Raw genomic sequence first — 19,470 nt, forward strand, 5'->3', positions numbered from 1 at the left:
TCTATTACTTTTTGCTCTATTACACGTTCTCCCTCTCCCCTCTCCCTTATCTTTCCTGGTTGGCTTCTCATGTCTTTGTATAGTCTTGCTTATTCTCTAACCCTAAGAGAGTCTCCCAGACTTGTTCTCTAAAAACCTAAAGAAGAATTATGGATTTGATCAACTGGTCCCTTAACGAAACTGACAACTCCTGGGCTTGGGAGAGCCTGATTGTCCTGCAGAGACGTTTGCTGCCAGATACTCGATGGTCGGTTGCGTCGTGTGTCTGGAAACACTCTCGATGGTGGACTTTGAATGACATCTACCAATTCGGAACCATGATAAGAGAGTTCTGGCTGATTGGAGCTGGCTCAGACCTGGCTTATCGAAGAACAAGAAGCGGCTACAGCTGCTCAAAATCCCACAAGGCTGGCCAACATGATAGACGATGGGCAGGGCTGTGAGTACTCAGACTGTGTTTTTTGGAACACAATATGGATAAGATCTTGGAGAAGCTCATGGCTCTGCAATATGGACAACATCTTGAAGAAGAACAACAGGAATTGAGAGACCTGGTGACCAGTGACGGACATTAGACCAACTGTAAAATTGGAAGCAGTTTGTTCGCACTAACCAAAACAGCTATCATCTTCATCTCATACGACCCCCCTGGTGCCGGCTGGATGCTCAAGGCAAAAGCTGACAGGAATAACAATTCTCTCCTTTAGATAACAAGACTGTGTTGTGACTCTCTTCCCCCTCCTTCAAGGCCACCCGAGTCGACCGAAGATTGTTGACTTTTGCTTAACCGGGTGAAGGGACACTTTCTCTCGGCTGAACATGGAACACACACGCATGTACACTGACACAGACCTACACTCACCCCCCACCCCCTCCAAACGCCTTCGAAGCTTATGTCTTCTTTGTTGTGAGATGCGATGATTCATGTTCTATGTGCTGAGGTGTTTTTTTCTGTTCTCAAACTGATCTCCCCGTTGGAGCTCAGTCTGGGGGGAGTTCTTTTTTTCTCCTGGTCTCTCCTCATGTTGTGTATTTTCCATTGTTATACCTCTCTGACCTTTCTACCCCATGTGATGTTTGTGTAATGTATGTATGGTCGGAAGGGTAAGATGGCGCTGGCAAAGGTCAGCAGCCTTAACCCAATTTCCTTCGGGGTCAACCTTCAGGATCAATAAAGTTTTATTGAATTGAATTGAATTGGTATGCTCCACATCGAAAGGAGCCAGCTGAGGTGGTTCGGGCATCTGACAAGGATGCCCCCTGGGCGCCTCCTGGGTGAGGTGTTCCAGGCATGTCCCACCGGGAGGAGGCCCCGGGGCAGACCCAGGACACGCTGGAGAGATTATATCTCTCGGCTGGCCTGGGAACGCCTTGGTATTCCCCCGGATAAGCTGGAGGAGGTGGTTGGGGAGAGGGAGGTCTGGGCCTCTTTGCTTAGGCTGCTGCCCCCGCGACCCGGCCCCGGATAAAGCGGATGAAGATGGATGGATGGATGGATGGATGGATGGTATGCATTTGCTTTGGCATCTTTTTAAGCTAATGCAATGCCACAACATTTATTTCCATCCACAGTTTATTATTTGGTGAGCTCTTCTGTTAATATTGACAGAGTCGTACTGCTCCATAAAGTCTTCTCATCCCAGAGATTCTCAATAGGTTTTGGGTCTGGTCTCTGTGTTGGTCAGTCCATGCATGGAAATGATATCTTATGCACACTGAACCACTCTCCGATAATCTGAACCTCACATACTAAAGCACCCCAAAGCCACCAACCCGGGTTGTTCTTGTAGACCCCAGACACGATGGGTGCATCATTTCATCTGCTTGTCTTTCTGACAAGTAGGAAGACAAATTTACTGTGGAACAGGGTGGGACAGGGTAAATTTGGATTAGATGTCCTTTTTTCCATAACTCCAGAGCCCTATCTGTACACTGTGTTGCAAACTGAAGCCTTTTTTTTTTTTTCAAAAAAACCTCTCTACCAAGTGATTTTCTTAAGGCAGCTGTTTAGTCCTGATCCCCAAAGCCTAGCCTTGAGTTCTGCTGTTTAATTTGATTTGACCAAAACTCATTTCCAAACACGACCATCAAAGACGCAGCCACATTTCTTTCTGGAAGACAAAGCTTCACCACTGTCAGTTTTTGTAGTTTCAGCAGTCTCTTTATTTAATGCACGCTAATATTTTGACCCTTCTAAAACAGAAAGATGTGTTTTTGCATGGTTGTTTGAGAAATGAGCAGCTACTCACTCCATCAGTTCCGTTTAAATAACCTCAAACATTTATCACTACAGTAAGTCTCCAATGAAGCACTCTTACCTATTTGCATGGTGGTGATTTTTTTGTATTATTATTATCGTTTTTCTTTTTTTAATCTACGCACCCCGGTTTGTTTACCCGTTTACTCTTGAAAACTGTAAAACACATGACTCTAACAGTTACAGAAGTGTAGTCCCATTTTATTCTTCACTTGAAAATACATGTCAAATCGGAGAATGCAGGGCTGTATTGCGATGGATCACTTTCTTCACAGGTTAACTGGTGAAAATTAAACATTAGTGTTTCCTTTCTTATACAGATGAATGATTTTTCAGATTATAATTATTTCCTCTAACTAACTTTTGGGGCTTTACAATCTCAAAGTCAGTGGTTGTTTCTTTTCCATTACTTGTCTGTTCTTTCTGCTTTTCTGCTGACATAGGGATCTTTATCCAATCACGAGTTCAAGTAAAGTGCAGACATTGTGATCCGACAAGTTTCGACTTACCCACAAAAAGTTATGCAACCAGTGTGGTCTTCTGCTTTAATGAGAAATGAAACTTAGGAAAGGTGCTTGGAAAAGAGGAGTTTAATGTGAAGTGAAGCTCACAGAATCTGGAGGAGCGCACGTTCATTTAGCCCCCTCTTCCCCTCTTCTCCTCTTTCCTTTGTCACGCGACTTTAAAAGGAGTGAACCTTGGGCAAGACACACTCAGGAGCACATCTGCGGACAGCGCAGCTCGATAACACAAAAAGGGTAATGTGGCTTTATTTTTTGTAAGGTTTTTAGATTTGACTTTGACTTTTTTTTCATGCACAAATTTGGTCGAGACATTTAATTTGAGTAGCTGATGGAGCAGATTTCTCACATTATTTCTTTCTTGTTAATCACTGTGTCAGTCCTACACCGGAAGTCGAAAATGCTCACGCATCAAAATCTACGCACTCTTTGGATTCTTCTGCTTCTGCACATGTCTGCAAGGGCTTACAAATTTGACATCTTAAGTGAGTAATCACCAGTTTGCATACGAAGCAGTTCAAATAAATCCTATAGCTGCTATGCAGTAGATATGACTATGTGAGTATGATATGTGAGTATGAAAGTGAATTACAAATAGATTTTGAGAGTGACCAATTAACTTGGAATGAAGGGCTAGAATATGTGGTTTCCATCATCATGGTCTTTGCTCACATAACCTATTTTTATATATATTTCAATAGAAACACACCATGAACCGCAGGAAGGTGATGTGAGACTGTTTGGCTCTAAGAACGTGTCAGAGGGCCGTGTGGAAATCTACCATGATGGGAAATGGGGAACAGTGTGTGACGACAACTGGGACATGGCTGACGCCCAGGTGTTGTGTCGCCAGCTCAACTTCCTTGGAGCCAAATCTATTGTGACTGGGAAGGACTACGGACAAGGTGGCTTTTATTTCATTTATATAAATGATCCTCCAGCAGAGGGCAGTGCAATGACTGTACAGAAAATAGTTGAGATTAGGCTCAACATAACAACCACTACAAATCACAACTCTGTCATAGCTAGAAATGTAAACAAATTCCCTTCCCTTTAAATTTCCATTGTAGCGCCTGGACCTATTTGGCTGGATGACATCAATTGTAAAGGCACAGAAACACATCTCTTCACCTGTGAATTCAAAGGCTGGGGAGAAACTGACTGCACGCACAAAGAGGATGTTGGAGTAGTTTGTGAAACAGGAAGTAGGTATCAAAACTCTTAAAAAACAAACGTTTTGTAGAACCCATAGAAGCATTGATGCTGAATATGGCTTGATCACCGCTCATTCCCCCTTTCTTCATTACATTAATTATTCTTTTTCAGGCATTAATGTGGACATCAATGATTCTACTCACTCACTGGACCACAGTATCGGTCTGTCTGACTTTCTCGGCCAAATCTTTGATGATGGAAATGGCTGTGACTTCCTGATCGTAGTGCAGAGTCCTACTGGGAACAAACAGGAGGATGGGACCCCAGAGATAAGTGAGAAAACCATCTGTGCTCACAAAATGATCCTGTCACAAATCCCATTCTTTAATGCTTCAGTGGGGATTACTAACATCACAGTCAACCTCAGCTTGCCCTGCCAGCCACATTTCACCTCCTTCATCAGGTATAATGAACGTAATGTTTTGCTGCATTTGCAGTAGATGACTTATTCTTTAAAACATCTAAATGTTTTGCAATCATCTACAAATGTGTACAAATTCTAATATTCGATAATCTGATCTTCATTAGGTACATTTACACCCGTAAGATAGATGTGACCCTCTCCTCTGCACTGTGTCTCCACCAAATGGCTTCTGATTTTGGGTTAAAGCAGCTGATGGAGGACATTGGCCGACTGTTTTCTAAAATCCTCCCAGAAGACTCCACCTTTCACAACCAGGTGTCTTTTTACAAGTATGCAGTGGAGACCAAGGACTTAGTGCTTGAGGAGAACTGTGTCCAGTACATGGCCTGGAACTACCAAAACCTGACCAGGTCTCCAGCTTGGTCCAGCCTCTCAGTGGGGCTTCTTAGAGCTCTTCTTACTCGCTCAGATTTGGTGGCGCCAGATGAATATTTTGTGCTGCAGTCTGTAGAGAGATGGATCAGTGAGAAAGGCGACTCCATCGATTTGGAAACGCAGACTGATCTGTTGGGACGCATTCGTTTTCCTATGATTCCTGCTGAGAAGCTGTATGTGATCGAGTCCAGCTCTCCACTCTACAGCACTCATAAGACCGTGTATCGTGATAATATGTTGAAAGCTTTTCAGTTTAACGTGCTCCTCTTCAGTAATCTGACAAAGCAAAAGTTCGGCAAAGAAAATAGGGATTACCAGCCCAGGATTTACACTGCTGAGCCCTGGAGCATCGTTTTAGAGGTTTCATCCTCTGAAACCCAGTCCGGACAGTACAACAACCACTATAACAACTATGGCTATAATCCTTACAGTCAAACCAGATCCAAGTCATTTACCACACCTGTCCACAACAGTCTGATCTTCAAGGACATCGTGATGAGTTGGCAAGCAAATATATTCATATACAGGTATGAATGTTCAAACCATGGTGTGAGATGTGAGTCTTTTCCTGTGGCAAGGCTGACACCCCAAAGCTACATCAGCCAAAGTGAAATCCTCTTTCGTAACCGGATCTTGCTGGTCTGCCAGGGCCAGTATGTTTGTCAAATCCAGGACTTCAAAAGCAATATGGCTTCCGTCTCTGCGAATGCTACTCAGGTCCTTCCTTATCCCTGTGCTGGTGACCAGTTCACCTACCAGATTGTAGTGACACCAGAGTACGTGTGATGCACCATCAGGTCCAGGATCTTTGTTTCCTTATTATTTCATGGAGTGAAATCAATTGGCTTCATTATTATCCATGCGAGTCCCAATTGTTTTGATTACTGATATTTCTGACATATATATGAAACATATCTTCTTCACATATAAGAATCATAGCATCATTTATTAAAAAAGTTGAAAAGGGGTTTCTGTGAAAATTGTATGAGTCATCTTCTTTTGAATGATTTGTTCCTGATTAAAAGAAAATCCTGGTGACTTTGTTTCCTTATTATTTAGTGTGTTGCAATAAGATGCTTTCATTACAATCCATGTGAATTTTCTTTTTCTTTTTTATTACTGACAAATATTTTTCTGGCAAATAAACAGTGATTTCCGCATTATTTTTTGTGCATTCGTCTTATTTTGAAAGATTTGTTCCTTACAAGAACAAATAAATCATAATGTGGAATGTAATAGGCAGTTTAGCCTGATATGAAACACAAGACAAGTATAAATGTTACATTAATCACCAAATTGATTCATACATTCATTCCACCAGACATAATGCATTCCGATTTATTAATATTATAAGTTGTTTCTTCCACAGGTTTTAGCCAAATTCTAGCAAATACATTACAGATCCAGACATGAACCCTGCTTAAATGGCATCTGCTGTCAGACAGTTTGTTACAGTCCAGAAGGAGAAGGAAGTATGACACTGATATGAGTAATAAAATGTCTTTACGGCAGATACTGCAGATACTCCAGTTGTTCTTTCCAAAACTAATCAGCAATTTTGTGTCATTTGTCTCACTGAAGCCTCGCCTCCCTGCAAGCTGGTTGTAAATTGTAAAGCTGTAAAGTATATGATGTATACTCTTATATAAGTACATGAGTGATTTATACTAGAAGCTAGTTTGAAAAGGCTCAGGAATGACTTTGTCATCATTTTTTACAAATATCTGAAGATGTATTTGTTCATACAGATGACATGTGAATGCAGTTCTGCACTCCACAACAGACTTTTGGCACATTTCTCAAAAACTGACAATATTTTTAACTGCTCTTCACAGGGGGTGTGCTTGAGCCAATGTACCTGCACAGATAACGGCAAGTAAGATGATACAAGCACCCTCCGCGTGAAAAAGGTCAAAGGTCACACTTAAAGGTCTTAAAAGTTAAAATGAATAAAAACAACAGATTTTAAGCCTGTCAGATTTATCTCCCGGTAGGACACCGAATACAAAACTGTTTACAGGGCTTTGATTAAAGGTTATTGCAGTCTCACGTCATGAATCATGAAATTTTCCCAGGTGATTGTTTATACCACCCTCCAGACTGTCTTCAAGTCTTCCTGCATTTCATCTTCACACAACTGAGAGTCATTCATGACAGCAGCGCCTCTACATGCCCGGGCAGGTGGGAAAAACAACTAGAGCTGTACCGAACCAGTCGATCAAACTACGCAATCTGCGTGGGCTTTAGATTTAAAGATTACCAAATACTTAATCTTTAGTCTAGTATAAACTCAGAACAACCGTTTGGTTGATAGAAAATAGATCAATTCACAAGTAGCCCCATCCTAAGGCGATTGTTTAATGTACTCTAATATATATTTACAAGAAGGAAAGGTTTGCCTATTTCATCATAAGGGCAGACTTGCTTTGTGAGTAATATCTGGCAGCTTTTTCATTATTGTGTCACTTAACCCACCAAAAAATTAACCCCGCATGTCATGACATATTCTGTTTGTTTGGTCAGCCCCAGAATTTTGAAATTCCACATGGCTTTTATGAACAATGTTCTTCTTACTATGTAATCTTCATCATCTGAACATCCTCCAGAATTTCCCAATTTCCACCGATGTCAGATGCAACTAAGTGTGTCGTTATGGCAAAAGTGCACAACAACATAACAAACCAAGTTGCAAACATGCCGAGAATTAAGCATCACATTAATACTGAAATGTTCGGCAGCAAAGGGTCTCAGTCTCACAGCATCGCGGAGGGTTTTTGCCCCACTTTTCTTTGCAAATGTGAAGGTTCAGCTGTGTAGAAGATAGATTGCGCATCCAAATGCAGGAGTGAGGAGATCAAAACGGCGTTAATGCTAACAGAAATACAGGAAGTTCAAAATGTCACAGAACGGGAGCAGGGAAGTGGCAAACACAAGGTGACAGAGCTAAAAGAGATGATAGGACAAAGGCACAGAGGTGGCACATGGAGGCACAGAGGTATACAGAGGAGCTCAAGCTGGTTTGAGGTATTTGTGCTAATACGCTGTTTGATTTCACCAAATGTGGCCAAACATCTCCACTTTGTTCCAGAAGTCTCGTGGTTTGTTCAGATGCAACTTTACAAACGCAAGCTGCGTGAAAGAAGACACTTTCTCCTGGCAACCCTCACAACCAACATTTCTTCAGTCTTTTTCTAATTGTTCTGTCACGAACTTTAAAATTTAACCTGCTAACCGAGGCCTGTAGATCCTAAGGTGTAGCTCTCGGGTTTTACACAATTTGTCCGAGGATAGTCTGACCTTAGGGTGAATTTCCTGGAAGATTGCGACATTATATTAACACATAGCTAAATGCCCCAGACCAACAAAGTTCAAAATCTTCTGCTTTTCAAGGAGTGCTCACACTTAGCTGATGCTCAGTTAATCGAGTATATTTTATTAGCAGCACCTGACTGCTACTGACCCTTTTCATTTCTATGGAATAAAGGGTAGCAGTGAAGGTGTTCTTAGCCTTTTAGATGTTTCACGTGACTTTTTAAGAAAAAAAAGAACTATGCTAACAACTACTGGAACACTGAAAACACATTTCTGATTTCCTCTGAGTCTGTTGGATGTAGCTCAGAACGTAGCAGCTCATTTACTAATGAGAAGGTTGGTAGTTTGATACTTGGCTGCTCCAGTCTCTGATGTGTTCCTCACAGTATGAATGTGTTTGAATGTTAGATAGAAAGGTGTAGTCACTATATTCAAACCAGTCCCATATCCCAATTCCCATGTGTAAGAGGAAACAGCTTTCTAGTGGATTTGGATTTCTGTGGGAATTAGCAGGATAAACAAATTGCACAACATCTATTCCCCTCTTTAAGTTGCTCATCATTTAAGGAGCTGCTCACAGTACCAAAGTCACGAAATGGTAGTGCTATTGTCTGCAGAGGAAATGACTGTACATTTTGTACAAACTTGATATTTTACAAGTCTGTGCCTGTTAGGTAAAAGTGAAAGTTCCTGTAAACACACTCACCGTAGTTACCCAGAGAGGCACCACTTATTAAAATGCACTGAAGAGACTAAGAAAGCTTTTTGGATATTATCAGCAGACTCATGGTGACTAACATCTCAGTTGCTAACATCTGTGGATGTGGACATTTGACCTCAGAGTGCGTGGAACTTCAAACAGATGTTTTCTTCCACATCGGTGTCCCTGAAGCAGTTTCCTAATGCTGATTCACTGTCTTCCATTGTCACCGGTGAATTGCGAATAGCTGCAATGATGGATGGAAAGTTATTGGAAATACCCCGTGGGTTGTGGCTGAGGGTGCAAAGAGGGGCTGGACAGTTGGAAATCCGCGTGGCGGTCAGGTCATGTGCAATGTGTGCAGATAACAGGCGAGGGGTCTGTTTGGGAGTCAGAGGATGTGGGTCAGTGCCACAGCACCCACCAGTACCCACAATGAAAACCTCTTTTTTATGCCTTACTGGGCACTTCCTTTTGAGAGTATTCCTGGCCTTGCAAGTCTGTAATTTAGGGAATGGAGGTTCAGGCCATTTTTAAGCCCCTTTTGGCATTTGTAGCTGGTAATGTACACAGAGGGGGCTGCTTACATTGCACTTCTTTGACAAATCCGCCCTCTTTCAACGAATTAAAACCAAATGTTGATACAATCATCCAGATCTCGACTGGTGGATAAAACTCTGTTCTAAAGAGAGAGTCGTAGTGCGGGAAATCGCTCAGAATATACCCAGGAGCTCAGGACAAGGGTGTGATATGTGAGCAGAGCCCATCACATCAGTCAGCATATGAGTGTAAAGGAAGCAGACTGTTTGGACAGGAGGCAGCAGGCCTTGCCTTAAAGAAGGCATCTGGTGTTCCCCCAGTGCCCCTGGTAAAGTTGTATTAAACAGAAGCATATTTCTGGCAACTCTGTCTCAGATGTGTCACTTCCTTTTGTATGTTTGTCTTGATTTTTCTCACACCCATCTTCTGTGGTATTGTCCCTCTAAGCTCTATTGTTTCTGGTAAACTGCACTCTGTTTACGAGTCATAACGACTTACCAGAGTTCAAACAGTTTGGGAATTTTTCTTATCTCATTGGTGGTGATCTCACTCCAAAGGTACATGTAAATACAACGGTAAAATAAATGTCTGAATTTAACAAAGGCAATGAGTTACGCAGATGACACCAATTTGGTTGTACCATTTTGCTTTCTTCCTCTCCCGCCTGTGTTTTTTAAAAAAATTTTCTTTAACACAGACATCAAGTAAAAGACCTGTGGAAAAGAAAAACATGCAAAAATTGTTCAGCCATGAAAAACAGTGGAAATATTTGCCGGAGTGGCCAGAGGACTCACAGTCAGTGGCCAAATATGATGTCAGGGAGCGAGGCAGCCACAGCAGATCCAGTCCCCTCTCTGGCATTCTTCTTCATTCATCATCAGCTCTAATCGCTGAATACTGTACATCATGTCCTCGCTGTGATCTCGCCCTCCTGTGCCAGAATCAACACAAGAGGCCGCAACCCTAAAACTCTTAAGATCCTCAGTTTCCAGAAGCAGCGGTAAACTTTCCATTTATTTCTGTACATGAATACGGGATGAGGAACGACTCAGGAATTCGACTATAGCATAATGTTTCTTTCTCGGCAGGCTGGGGGTGGGAGCTGCTGAATTGCTGCCAGACTGAGCTCATTAACTTTAAGGGCATGATGTCACTTCTCTCCACCGTGCCACACCTCCTTCTGTCAGACAGTGTTTTAGGAGTTCCTGAAAGTGACTATAAGATACATAAACACTCTCGCTAAATTCCAACCTCAGATAACTGCGCAGCGTGGGCTACGGATTACTCAGCCTGACCCACGTTAGGATTTACTCATAGGCGAATTATCATGTGTGCAAATGTTTAAAGCATCTAAAATCAATATTTTTGTGACAGTGAATCAAATGTTGCCGTGACAAGACCTGGCAACGGGAAAGGAGTTGAGCGATGAACCTGCAGGGGACTGTGGCCTGAATTTCCCGCTACCCACAGCTTAAGTGAGATTTATAGCAATTTTTAGTAAATTGTTTGTCTGTCCAAGCCACAGCTTTGCCAAATGGTTTTGCCCTCACAGGAGTCTCATTGATTTTATAGGATAGTTTTTTAGCATGATAGAAGAATTATTTATGCCAAGACAGAGATTTCCTCCAGGAGTTTGTTAATGCAAAAAACTGGGCTAAAAGACACTAAATATCAGTGTTGCTCCATGATTGCTGAATGTGTTTTTAAAAGGTACGGCAACAAATGGCTTATATAGTTGTTGCTGTACTGGGGATTTCTCTCAGGATGTGATAATTGAACCACTTCATTTAATGAGACTATACAGACTTTTTTAAAACTTCCACAGTATTTGCTCCTTTTGGTCTCCTGTTAGTGGAGAAATGTAGTCACAAGACTATTCTGGTGTGCTGAGCCATTGCCTCATGGTGTCCAGTACAGAGACTATAATGAATATCATGTATTAACAATAGTAATGCATTGTAATACGTCATATTTATTATCATTAAAACAAACAAAGCTCCTGTCCTTATCTAACAATTTAAATGAGTAACACACACACACACACACACACACACACACACGTCCATCTAGAAAGGCTTTTCATTCCAAAGTTGTATTTTAAGTTAGTAGCATAGTTGTAAACGTCAGTAAGATTTAGTCTGACGCTTTCTTACCTCTGGAGTTGAATCCAGATGTTCAGGTTCCAAGCTCTTTGATGCCTTTTGTAGGCATTTATATATAATCCACTGAGAAATTGTTTATTATGATTAGAGAAACAAATGTTACCTCTGTGGCAGGAACCACACAAACTGAAGAACAGATAGTTTTTTTTATGCCAAATTTTAGTTTTTACTGCTCTACCGTATTTCGGGGGGAAATATTGCACTTTTTTATTTACTATTTCTTAAAAACCTTCAGATAAAAAATGATAAAATATAAAATGTTGCTATAATTAAAACAACGCGAGAGTTTACACGCGCGAAACCACACAAGGTATAAGTCAAATAATTAGTTAAATGAAAGAAGGGGCCTTAAAAAAGTACAAAAATTAAACAATTAAAACATTTTAAAATATTTTTAGATACCCATAAGTTTCATGGTAATACCTACATACTCTCACTGCAAGACTTGTACTTTTATGGAGTGGCGTGCAAGAGTGAGGAAACACTTCGCGTAAAACTTACGAAAAAAAAAAGGGGAAAAAGTCACAAGTCCCAAAATACGTGTGTCACAGGGTGATGCTGTTTGTTATCACCGTCGTTTCCTAAAAACAATTATCCGCCTCCTCACGCATCAGCCTGAGATTTACGTAGTTTAAGGGGTGCGTGTGTAAAGTCGGCAGCTCCTGACCTCTGTCGCGCTCTTGCGCTCTCTGGCCACCGGAGGGGGGGGGGAGGAGTTTGCTGCTGCTGCCTGCTAATAAAACGTGGCTGCTGCTGCTGAGGGTAGTGGAAAACAGACTTGGTGTGCAGTCTTTAGCAGGATTACACTTTCTCTCGTGCCCTGTGCATCATTTTATGCACAGCACCGTCGTGCGTCGACTTCTAGCCAAGGACAGCGACTCGTTTCCTTTAAACCCGACAGGCAGGTCTATATCTATACCCTCACTCACTTTTCCAGTTTCAGTTAGAAAGCGTAGTTTTCAGAGATGACCTGGACGATGAAGAGATGTTTTGTCACTCTGGCCATCCTGTGTCTTTGGCGAGTGCAACAACTGGCAGAAGCCTGCAGCTGCTCCCCGAGGCATCCCCAGCAGGTGTTCTGCAACTCAGACGTCGGTAAGTTGATTTTTAGACTAACAATCAACACATCAAGTTGTGTTTTTGCCATTAATGTATTAGTTAGCAATGTCTAGGATAAATTGGTTTGGGGTTTTTTTCCCCCCCCCCACAAGGAAACCATCGTATTCTGAGAGGGAGACTGCCCAGCTCCCGTGTTTACAGTTGCAGTGGGAGGAGGATGGAATTTTCTGTCCCCCAGTCTTTCTTTCCACTGCCCTCCTCTTTTTCTCTAATCTTCTGTTGATAGCTTCAATGCTCTTTCATAGACACATCAATATACTGTCTGGAGTTTTGTCTTCTTCAATACCATTTTAGGCTTTTTTTAAATCTACAGTAAACCACATTATTCCTTGTTGTTGCTAAGGAGACTTTAAACAAAATCATTTGTGTTTGTGCTTGTTTATGACAACATGAATATAACTTCATTTTCTTTCACCAGTATCACCTCAGTGATCATATAGTTTACTGAAAGGCAAATTCATTTAATCCTACTCAAACGCTCCTGAGGATAATTTCCCTTTAATTTCGCCTGTTACAAAAAAGTACTTGTTGCTGCCTTCAACACAGACCTTAAGCTAACAGGACTGTTAACAGTGACCAGCCTGTCCAGCTCCGGGTCTTTTTTCTTGCTTCTGAGATGGCTGAGTGTGTGGCATGTGGACAGAAGGTGACTTATTCAAAGATTTTTACTCACTGGATTCCATTGCTCAAGAGGATGAATAAACTTTATTATGCTACCTGAGAATGTACACAAATGGAAAGTCAGATACCGCACTAAAAGGGAAGACAATTTTTCTTTCTTTTTACCCTATTTTGGTGCTTTAGGCTTTACAAAGTGAACCTATTAAAATAAGTTCTGTTTTTTGATTAGGCAGATTGTGCAGAACTCTAGAAAAACGAAGATGCTGGCAGTCATCTCAGCCTCACAGCTGATTCACCTCATTTCCATCTCTTAAGTCAGTTTCTAACATGACCTTGACCCTCCGCTCCTGCTTCAGCACCATGGATAGACCCTCACATAAACATAAACCACCATAGAGTCTCGGGGAATCTGTTTCTTGACCAAATATTCTTGAGTTCGTGTCTTCGGGGGTTTAGGCAAAGTTTAAGAGTGGGCTCAAGCTAGTTGGAGAAGAAAAGCGCCAGCAAAACTTCACCAAGTTGCTGGGTCACAGAGAGGGCAGTCAACTGTTGCACACTTGCACAACTTATTTAAACGTCAGAGAGAAGTTTCGGGAATTTACGAAATCGTTGGCATTCCACTTCACCAGCCCATGAACTGACTGCTACCTCAGTGGGTTGATGAAATTTTGCATTAAGCAAGCTCATTCAAAATTCTTATTCTTCTTGGGCTTAAAATGAAGGTGAATCATGTTTTTCTTTGAACCATGGGCCACTTGTGTTATAATAAATGATGTGTGTGTATTAAATACAGCATTCCTATGTAGATTAAAATAAGTCAAGATACTATCTTAATAAGTGCCAGACAGCTAACTGACTTGGAAGTATTGCTAAAGTTTCACATAGCTAGTGCTGGTTTTGGTTTTTGGAGATTACAGATACTTACTGAAGAGCAGTTCATTTCCACAGTGCAGGAAGATCATTACACCACTTGTGATGTCATTTTTAAAGGTGGGCCTTCGTATAACCTGAAAGTCGATATAAAATGAAAATTCCAGATGCAAGTTTGATACTAAGATTAATGGAGGCTTAAGCCTTGAGCCAGAGTTTTTAATCTCATAACAGTCGTTCTCTTTTTTTTTAACCTCAGTTGATCGCCATGGTAACTTATGGTGCAGACTTAACCAGCTTATTTTCAGAGATTTGGATAAACATGGAGATGGGTTGGTTTGATGTCAGTGAGCAGTGATAGTTAAGGATAAGTAGCACCTTTTAGTATCTATTGCAACTCCTGGGTGCTACAGGAACAAAAAAAGCACACACACACATAAAATCAGAGACTTCTTTTATCCTTGTATCTGGAACAACAATGATTTTCAATTCAATTCAGTTTTATGTCTACAGGACCAAATCACAACAGTAGGAAACCTCGGGCAAAACCAGAACCAGGGAGGGGCAGCCATCTGCCATTATGTTCCTATTTACTGAAGTCAGCTGTTGGTCAACTTTGTGCAGAAGAAGAGTCTAATGTCTTGTCAGAACCCCCCTTAACTGGGAGTCAGCACAGAGGCTGATAGAGAAAATGTGATTAGGAGAAAAAGGTAACTGCCACTGATTGGTGTATATGGTTTTATCCAGCAAAGTAAGTCTGGCTTTGTAGAGCCTGGTTTGTAGTGCACGCCTAGGATCAAGTTTTGTTGTAAACAGTTCCACTGTCAAAACAGTCAGAGCAATCTTTCCTCATAAATGGAAATCTATCTTCTGGTTCCTTGGCGGAGGCAGAGGAATGTTGGGTATTCATAAACCGCACTCATTATTCTTTACTTTTCTTTTTCTTTTTAAATTTAAAAACTATCTGTGCTGCTTTTTGTGAAGAAAGAAAATGAGTCATATTGGTTCCTGAACAGAAAGTAGTGGGTACGACTTCTGGGACAAAAGCAGCCCATAAATTGCAAGCTGTGCAAACACAGCTGATATTAAAACCAGATTTCCGTCCTTTGAGCTGGACAGAATTTGTGCAAATAACCACAGCAGCTGCCTTAAGCTCCAGCACCACTTGCAATAGCGCGCTGGATTGATCCGTGCAGTGCGACACTTGCAACTCCCCTTTAGGAAACTGCATGTGAACGTTATGTCCATGGCCTCAGTCACATGCAGACTGTAAAAAAAACAGGAGAAAACGCTAAAAACGCTACATTTTTTTATGCAAGGCATAACAAAACTAACGGCTAATGTAGATGATGAGATTTTAAAGTTATCTTCGTCCATAGCTTCATGTGTTTGCATTTTACATCGGATGCTCTTCCCTGAAGGCGATTTGTATCCCTGGCTGGAATCGTACCGGGGACCTTTTGCTTACCACACGCACACCAATGAGATGATGAGTATTTAAACTCTACAATTGTCCGTTTTTAAAAGGAAAACAAAGGATTACCTCAGATTAGTCTGTATCTCTTTGCACAGGATCAGCAGGATAGTCAGTTTGAATTTGTACTTGACTTTTTCGCACTCTGACCGCTTTGTGGCTCCTCGGAGAGGAAGACGAGGGCACATGCTCTTCAATTACATGACATGCATTTGCTTTTTTGTTCTTTGTTTTTAAAACCCTCCCATGACCACAATACTGCATGCAAAATATTGTGTTTATTGTTTGAGTAACTAGAAAATTAGATGGTTCCTTCGGTTTCCAGTTCTGTGAAACTTATGATTTTTAAAGGGCTTTGTCAGCCTGTTCCAGTAAACATCCAGGCTCTGGCAAGAACTTGCGTACACACTATATACCAGCACAGAGAATAAAGTTGTACTTCTAAACCGCTCGAACAGTTTGTGGAGGAAAAATCCATCAAATCAAATAGGTGGCATGTCAAAGGAATATCACATTAATTAGCTTAAAGATCCTTTTTTCCCCGATAACTTGCCTTATTTTCTCATGTACATGTAACTCAAGAGCTACACCTAATTCTAAAACATGCTAAGATTATATATCAGTATGCGCATAAGACCCCATTTTCAGTATTTTTCACTTTATGCCTCTTTAACATCCTGTGGTTATTCCCACCTGCTCTAATTCCTGCTTTTAGGCGTAGAAGAAGAGGTCTCTGTTTGATTCGACACATTGGAGCAAAGGGGGATTACCGCTAATACACTCTGCTGAGAAGTTGGAGAGTTTCTCGGCACGGCTACCTCACTCTGCATCAAAGCGAGGGAGGGAGGGAGGGAGTTTGTGATATGTAAACAACGAAAAAGAAAAAGAGAAATCCGGTGACTGGTGTAGATTATCCCTAACACAGCTTTTCTTTTGTATCCCTCTTGACTTTAAAGGGCCGTCTTCTCCTTGTATACACAGCACATTGTTACGCTAAGAATACTTCAGCAATGTGACTGCCTTCCCGTGCTTGCTTCAGGACCCATCACTCCATCACTCCATGTGTGCGCACATTCTCCTTTTTTCTCTTGCTTCCTTTTGTCTGGGATTGATGCTTTAGACCCTTAAAAGGAGATGTTCTCTAAGCCTCATGAATGAGGGCACATATGGCTCACATCTTCATAGCTTCATATAAAAAAGGCAAATGAAAGGGCTTGATATTATTTGGCAAGGAGCGATCAGAGACAGTCAGTAGCTGCCACCTTGGGAAAGCAAGGACTGAAGTGGAACTTGAGAGAGAACATCTGGTTAGTGTTAGCTCTGTCGCTTGCTTCCTTGCAGTCCTGTGAATATACAGTAACTGCCGGGTGTCTGGTTGCAGCTGACATGTGATCATACTGTACTGCACTTCCACATTTTGAACACACATGGAAAGAGCAGCAACTTTGAAAAACACAAGTTGATTTGGGTTTTTTTTGTTTTTGTTTTTTGACTACTCGGGATTTTAGCTCAACGGCTCATTTGTATGGCTCTAATAGTAATTTTCCATTAAAGCCTGTTTTTTTTCCACATGAGCTCTTTTCTTCCAGCTTCAGAGTGCAAGAGAGAAAAGGAGGAGGCTACATGTGAAAGGAGGAGGTTGATTTGCATGTCAGCACCTCTCTCCAGACAGAAAGGCAGGCTGGCTGAGAGGCCTGGGGGCGGGGGGCACTCTAGTTCAGCTTTTTCAAAGACTGCTGACTGGCTTCCTCCTGTGTCGGCCCAGGAACCTGGGAACAGGCAGCATGCATTCCTCCCTCTGATTGCAGCTGATGAAACACTCATGCGCCTCTGTCTTCCCAGGACCTGGCACATGCAAACTTCTCAGATTCAAGCCACAGCAATGTGCTGCGGCCAACTCCAGCATGCCAAACCTGGGCAGGGCTCAGATCAGATACAGATAGATGCGGATTCATTTCAGTTTTAACATAACAAAGCAGCGTTCCAGTTACAAAGCTGGCATTCACACAAAATGAATGTTAATGCAATTTGTTTTTTCTCTTTTTTTCTTGTCTTTATCCAGTTATCAGGGCAAAGGTAGTCGGAAAGCAAGAGGTGGATGTTGGCAATGACGTCTATGGGGATTCCATCAAACGGCTTAAGTACGACATTAAACAGATCAAGGTATTTAGGACAAAGCTATTGCATTTATCATTTTTCTTCCATGTGTAAAAACTTCAGTGGAATCTAAATGTTTTTGCTTGAATTCCCAGATGTTCAAAGGTCCCAGCAACGCTATCGATGCCTTCTACACAGCTCGCTCTTCTGCGATGTGTGGAGTGTCTCTGGAGACTGACGGCAGGAAAGAGTATCTAATCACAGGTATGACTTTCAGTGCAGTGTAAGGCACATGTTGTGTAATATAACAAACATGTTCTTTAATGTGGCTTCATATAGATTCTTATATATCCTCTAGATTTACACTTTGCTCTCCTTCCACTGTAGGAATGCTGGAGGCTGATGGGACAATGCACGTCACTCTGTGTGGCTTATTTGAACCCTGGGACAACCTGACTACCACTCAGAAGATGGGTCTGACTGAGCGCTATCAAATGGGCTGCGAATGCAGGGTATGGAAAATTTATGATTAAAAGTCTAAGGGAGTAGTTAAAGTTTACATTTACCAGATGATCACTTCCCAGTTGCATAAAACAAATCACCGCTAGATGCACGATGTTGTAACGATCACTGTGCTTTTTCTGATCCTCAGATCACCTCCTGCAGCTCCATCCCCTGCATGATCAACAGCCCATCCGAGTGCCTTTGGTTGGACTGGTTGATGGAGAAGACTGAAAATGGAAGACAAGCTAAACACTATGCATGCATCAAGAGGAGTGATAACTCTTGTGCCTGGTACAGAGGCTCTGCAGCGCCCAAAAAGGATTTCATGGACATCGAAGACCCTTAACTTTACCACTGTGCACATGTCTGCAGTTTAAATATGCCACCATAGAAATATCAAAAACAAAAATAAAAAACTCATCAAATTCCCCTTCTTTTAATTATCAAAAAAGCTGTAGAGTGGATTTTTAAAAAAGGAAAAAAAAAAAGGTTTTAATTGCAGATCTCATGTTTTCACTTATCATTCCTATGAGCTCAGCGCTTTTTGCCACACTGGCCCCTGAATCTGAAGCACATCCTCATAAACCACTTCTCCTCCAGCTGGAACAAAGGGGGGAAAACACCATAATTCAATGATACAATTTCTTCCTGAGCTATTAATCTGTAATTCTTTATTCAAGTTTTAAAGGGTTCTATAATTAAAATAACATGTACATAACATGTACCTACTGATCAAAGTTCTGTGAATCTGCTTTGATAAATAACACCAGGAAACAATCATCCTGGCAGAGCTATCACAGGGAACAGGAGCATGCTTTTTAAATGTGTGGCAACTGATTTGTGTTAAAGCACGACTCTTTAACCACAGTCGCTGCTTTTCTTATACTATAATCCTGAATAGACAAGAAGGCACTTTGAACATAATTATATCGCAACATTCATATTGTCTGTAATGAAAAAAACATGTTGGAATTAAAAGAGGATCAAATCCTCCATGGTTTGTTGTTTTGTTTGTTTTGTTTCTGCATATATAGATCACAGCTCTAGGCACTGTTATACTTTAGTACGTGTGAGCACATATTTTATTTAAGGTACTACATATAATAATTATTGGGAAAACACTTAAATTCTCTTTTTTTGATAAATAAAATATGTAAATGTAAGTGTATGTATATACTGTGGGAAAAAAATTTAATGGCCCATCGGCTTGGTCAGTGGAAAACAACAAGATCATTGAATTGTTCCCTTAATTTTTGTTGCAGTATATTTAAATAAAGAA

At 41.3% G+C, this 19,470-nt stretch overlaps 2 protein-coding genes across 2 annotated transcripts; both read left to right on the forward strand.

The window, feature by feature from the left end:
• The first annotated feature begins 2,803 nt into the window (after positions 1–2,803).
• LOC101466648 (galectin-3-binding protein A) lies at positions 2,804–5,955 on the forward strand. The gene is made up of 6 exons (XM_004559422.5): positions 2,804–3,015; positions 3,159–3,263; positions 3,480–3,683; positions 3,849–3,983; positions 4,105–4,396; positions 4,522–5,955. Exons 2-6 carry the CDS (start codon positions 3,179–3,181, stop codon positions 5,576–5,578), a joined length of 1,773 nt encoding a protein of 590 aa, XP_004559479.3. The 5' UTR covers positions 2,804–3,015; positions 3,159–3,178; the 3' UTR covers positions 5,579–5,955.
• A 6,294-nt stretch (positions 5,956–12,249) lies between these two features.
• On the forward strand, positions 12,250–19,184 carry timp2b (TIMP metallopeptidase inhibitor 2b). The gene is made up of 5 exons (XM_004559426.6): positions 12,250–12,601; positions 17,653–17,753; positions 17,843–17,951; positions 18,075–18,199; positions 18,340–19,184. Exons 1-5 carry the CDS (start codon positions 12,472–12,474, stop codon positions 18,535–18,537), a joined length of 663 nt encoding a protein of 220 aa, XP_004559483.1. The 5' UTR covers positions 12,250–12,471; the 3' UTR covers positions 18,538–19,184.
• The last annotated feature ends 286 nt before the right edge of the window (positions 19,185–19,470 follow it).

The sequence above is a fragment of the Maylandia zebra genome, linkage group LG4 (genome assembly GCF_041146795.1).
Source record: "Maylandia zebra isolate NMK-2024a linkage group LG4, Mzebra_GT3a, whole genome shotgun sequence".
In the NCBI taxonomy this organism is placed as follows: Eukaryota; Metazoa; Chordata; class Actinopteri; order Cichliformes; family Cichlidae; genus Maylandia; species Maylandia zebra.

Coding starts and splice junctions, on each gene's coding strand:
- LOC101466648 (XM_004559422.5), top strand. CDS start 3,179: ATGCTCACGCATCAAAATCTACGCACTCTTTGGATTCTTCTGCTTCTG. Junction 3,984..4,104: donor AGTAGTTTGTGAAACAGGAA/GTAGGTATCAAA, acceptor ATTCTTTTTCAG/GCATTAATGTGGACATCAAT. Junction 4,397..4,521: donor CATTTCACCTCCTTCATCAG/GTATAATGAACG, acceptor GATCTTCATTAG/GTACATTTACACCCGTAAGA.
- timp2b (XM_004559426.6), top strand. CDS start 12,472: ATGACCTGGACGATGAAGAGATGTTTTGTCACTCTGGCCATCCTGTGT. Junction 17,952..18,074: donor GAAAGAGTATCTAATCACAG/GTATGACTTTCA, acceptor CTTCCACTGTAG/GAATGCTGGAGGCTGATGGG. Junction 18,200..18,339: donor AAATGGGCTGCGAATGCAGG/GTATGGAAAATT, acceptor TCTGATCCTCAG/ATCACCTCCTGCAGCTCCAT.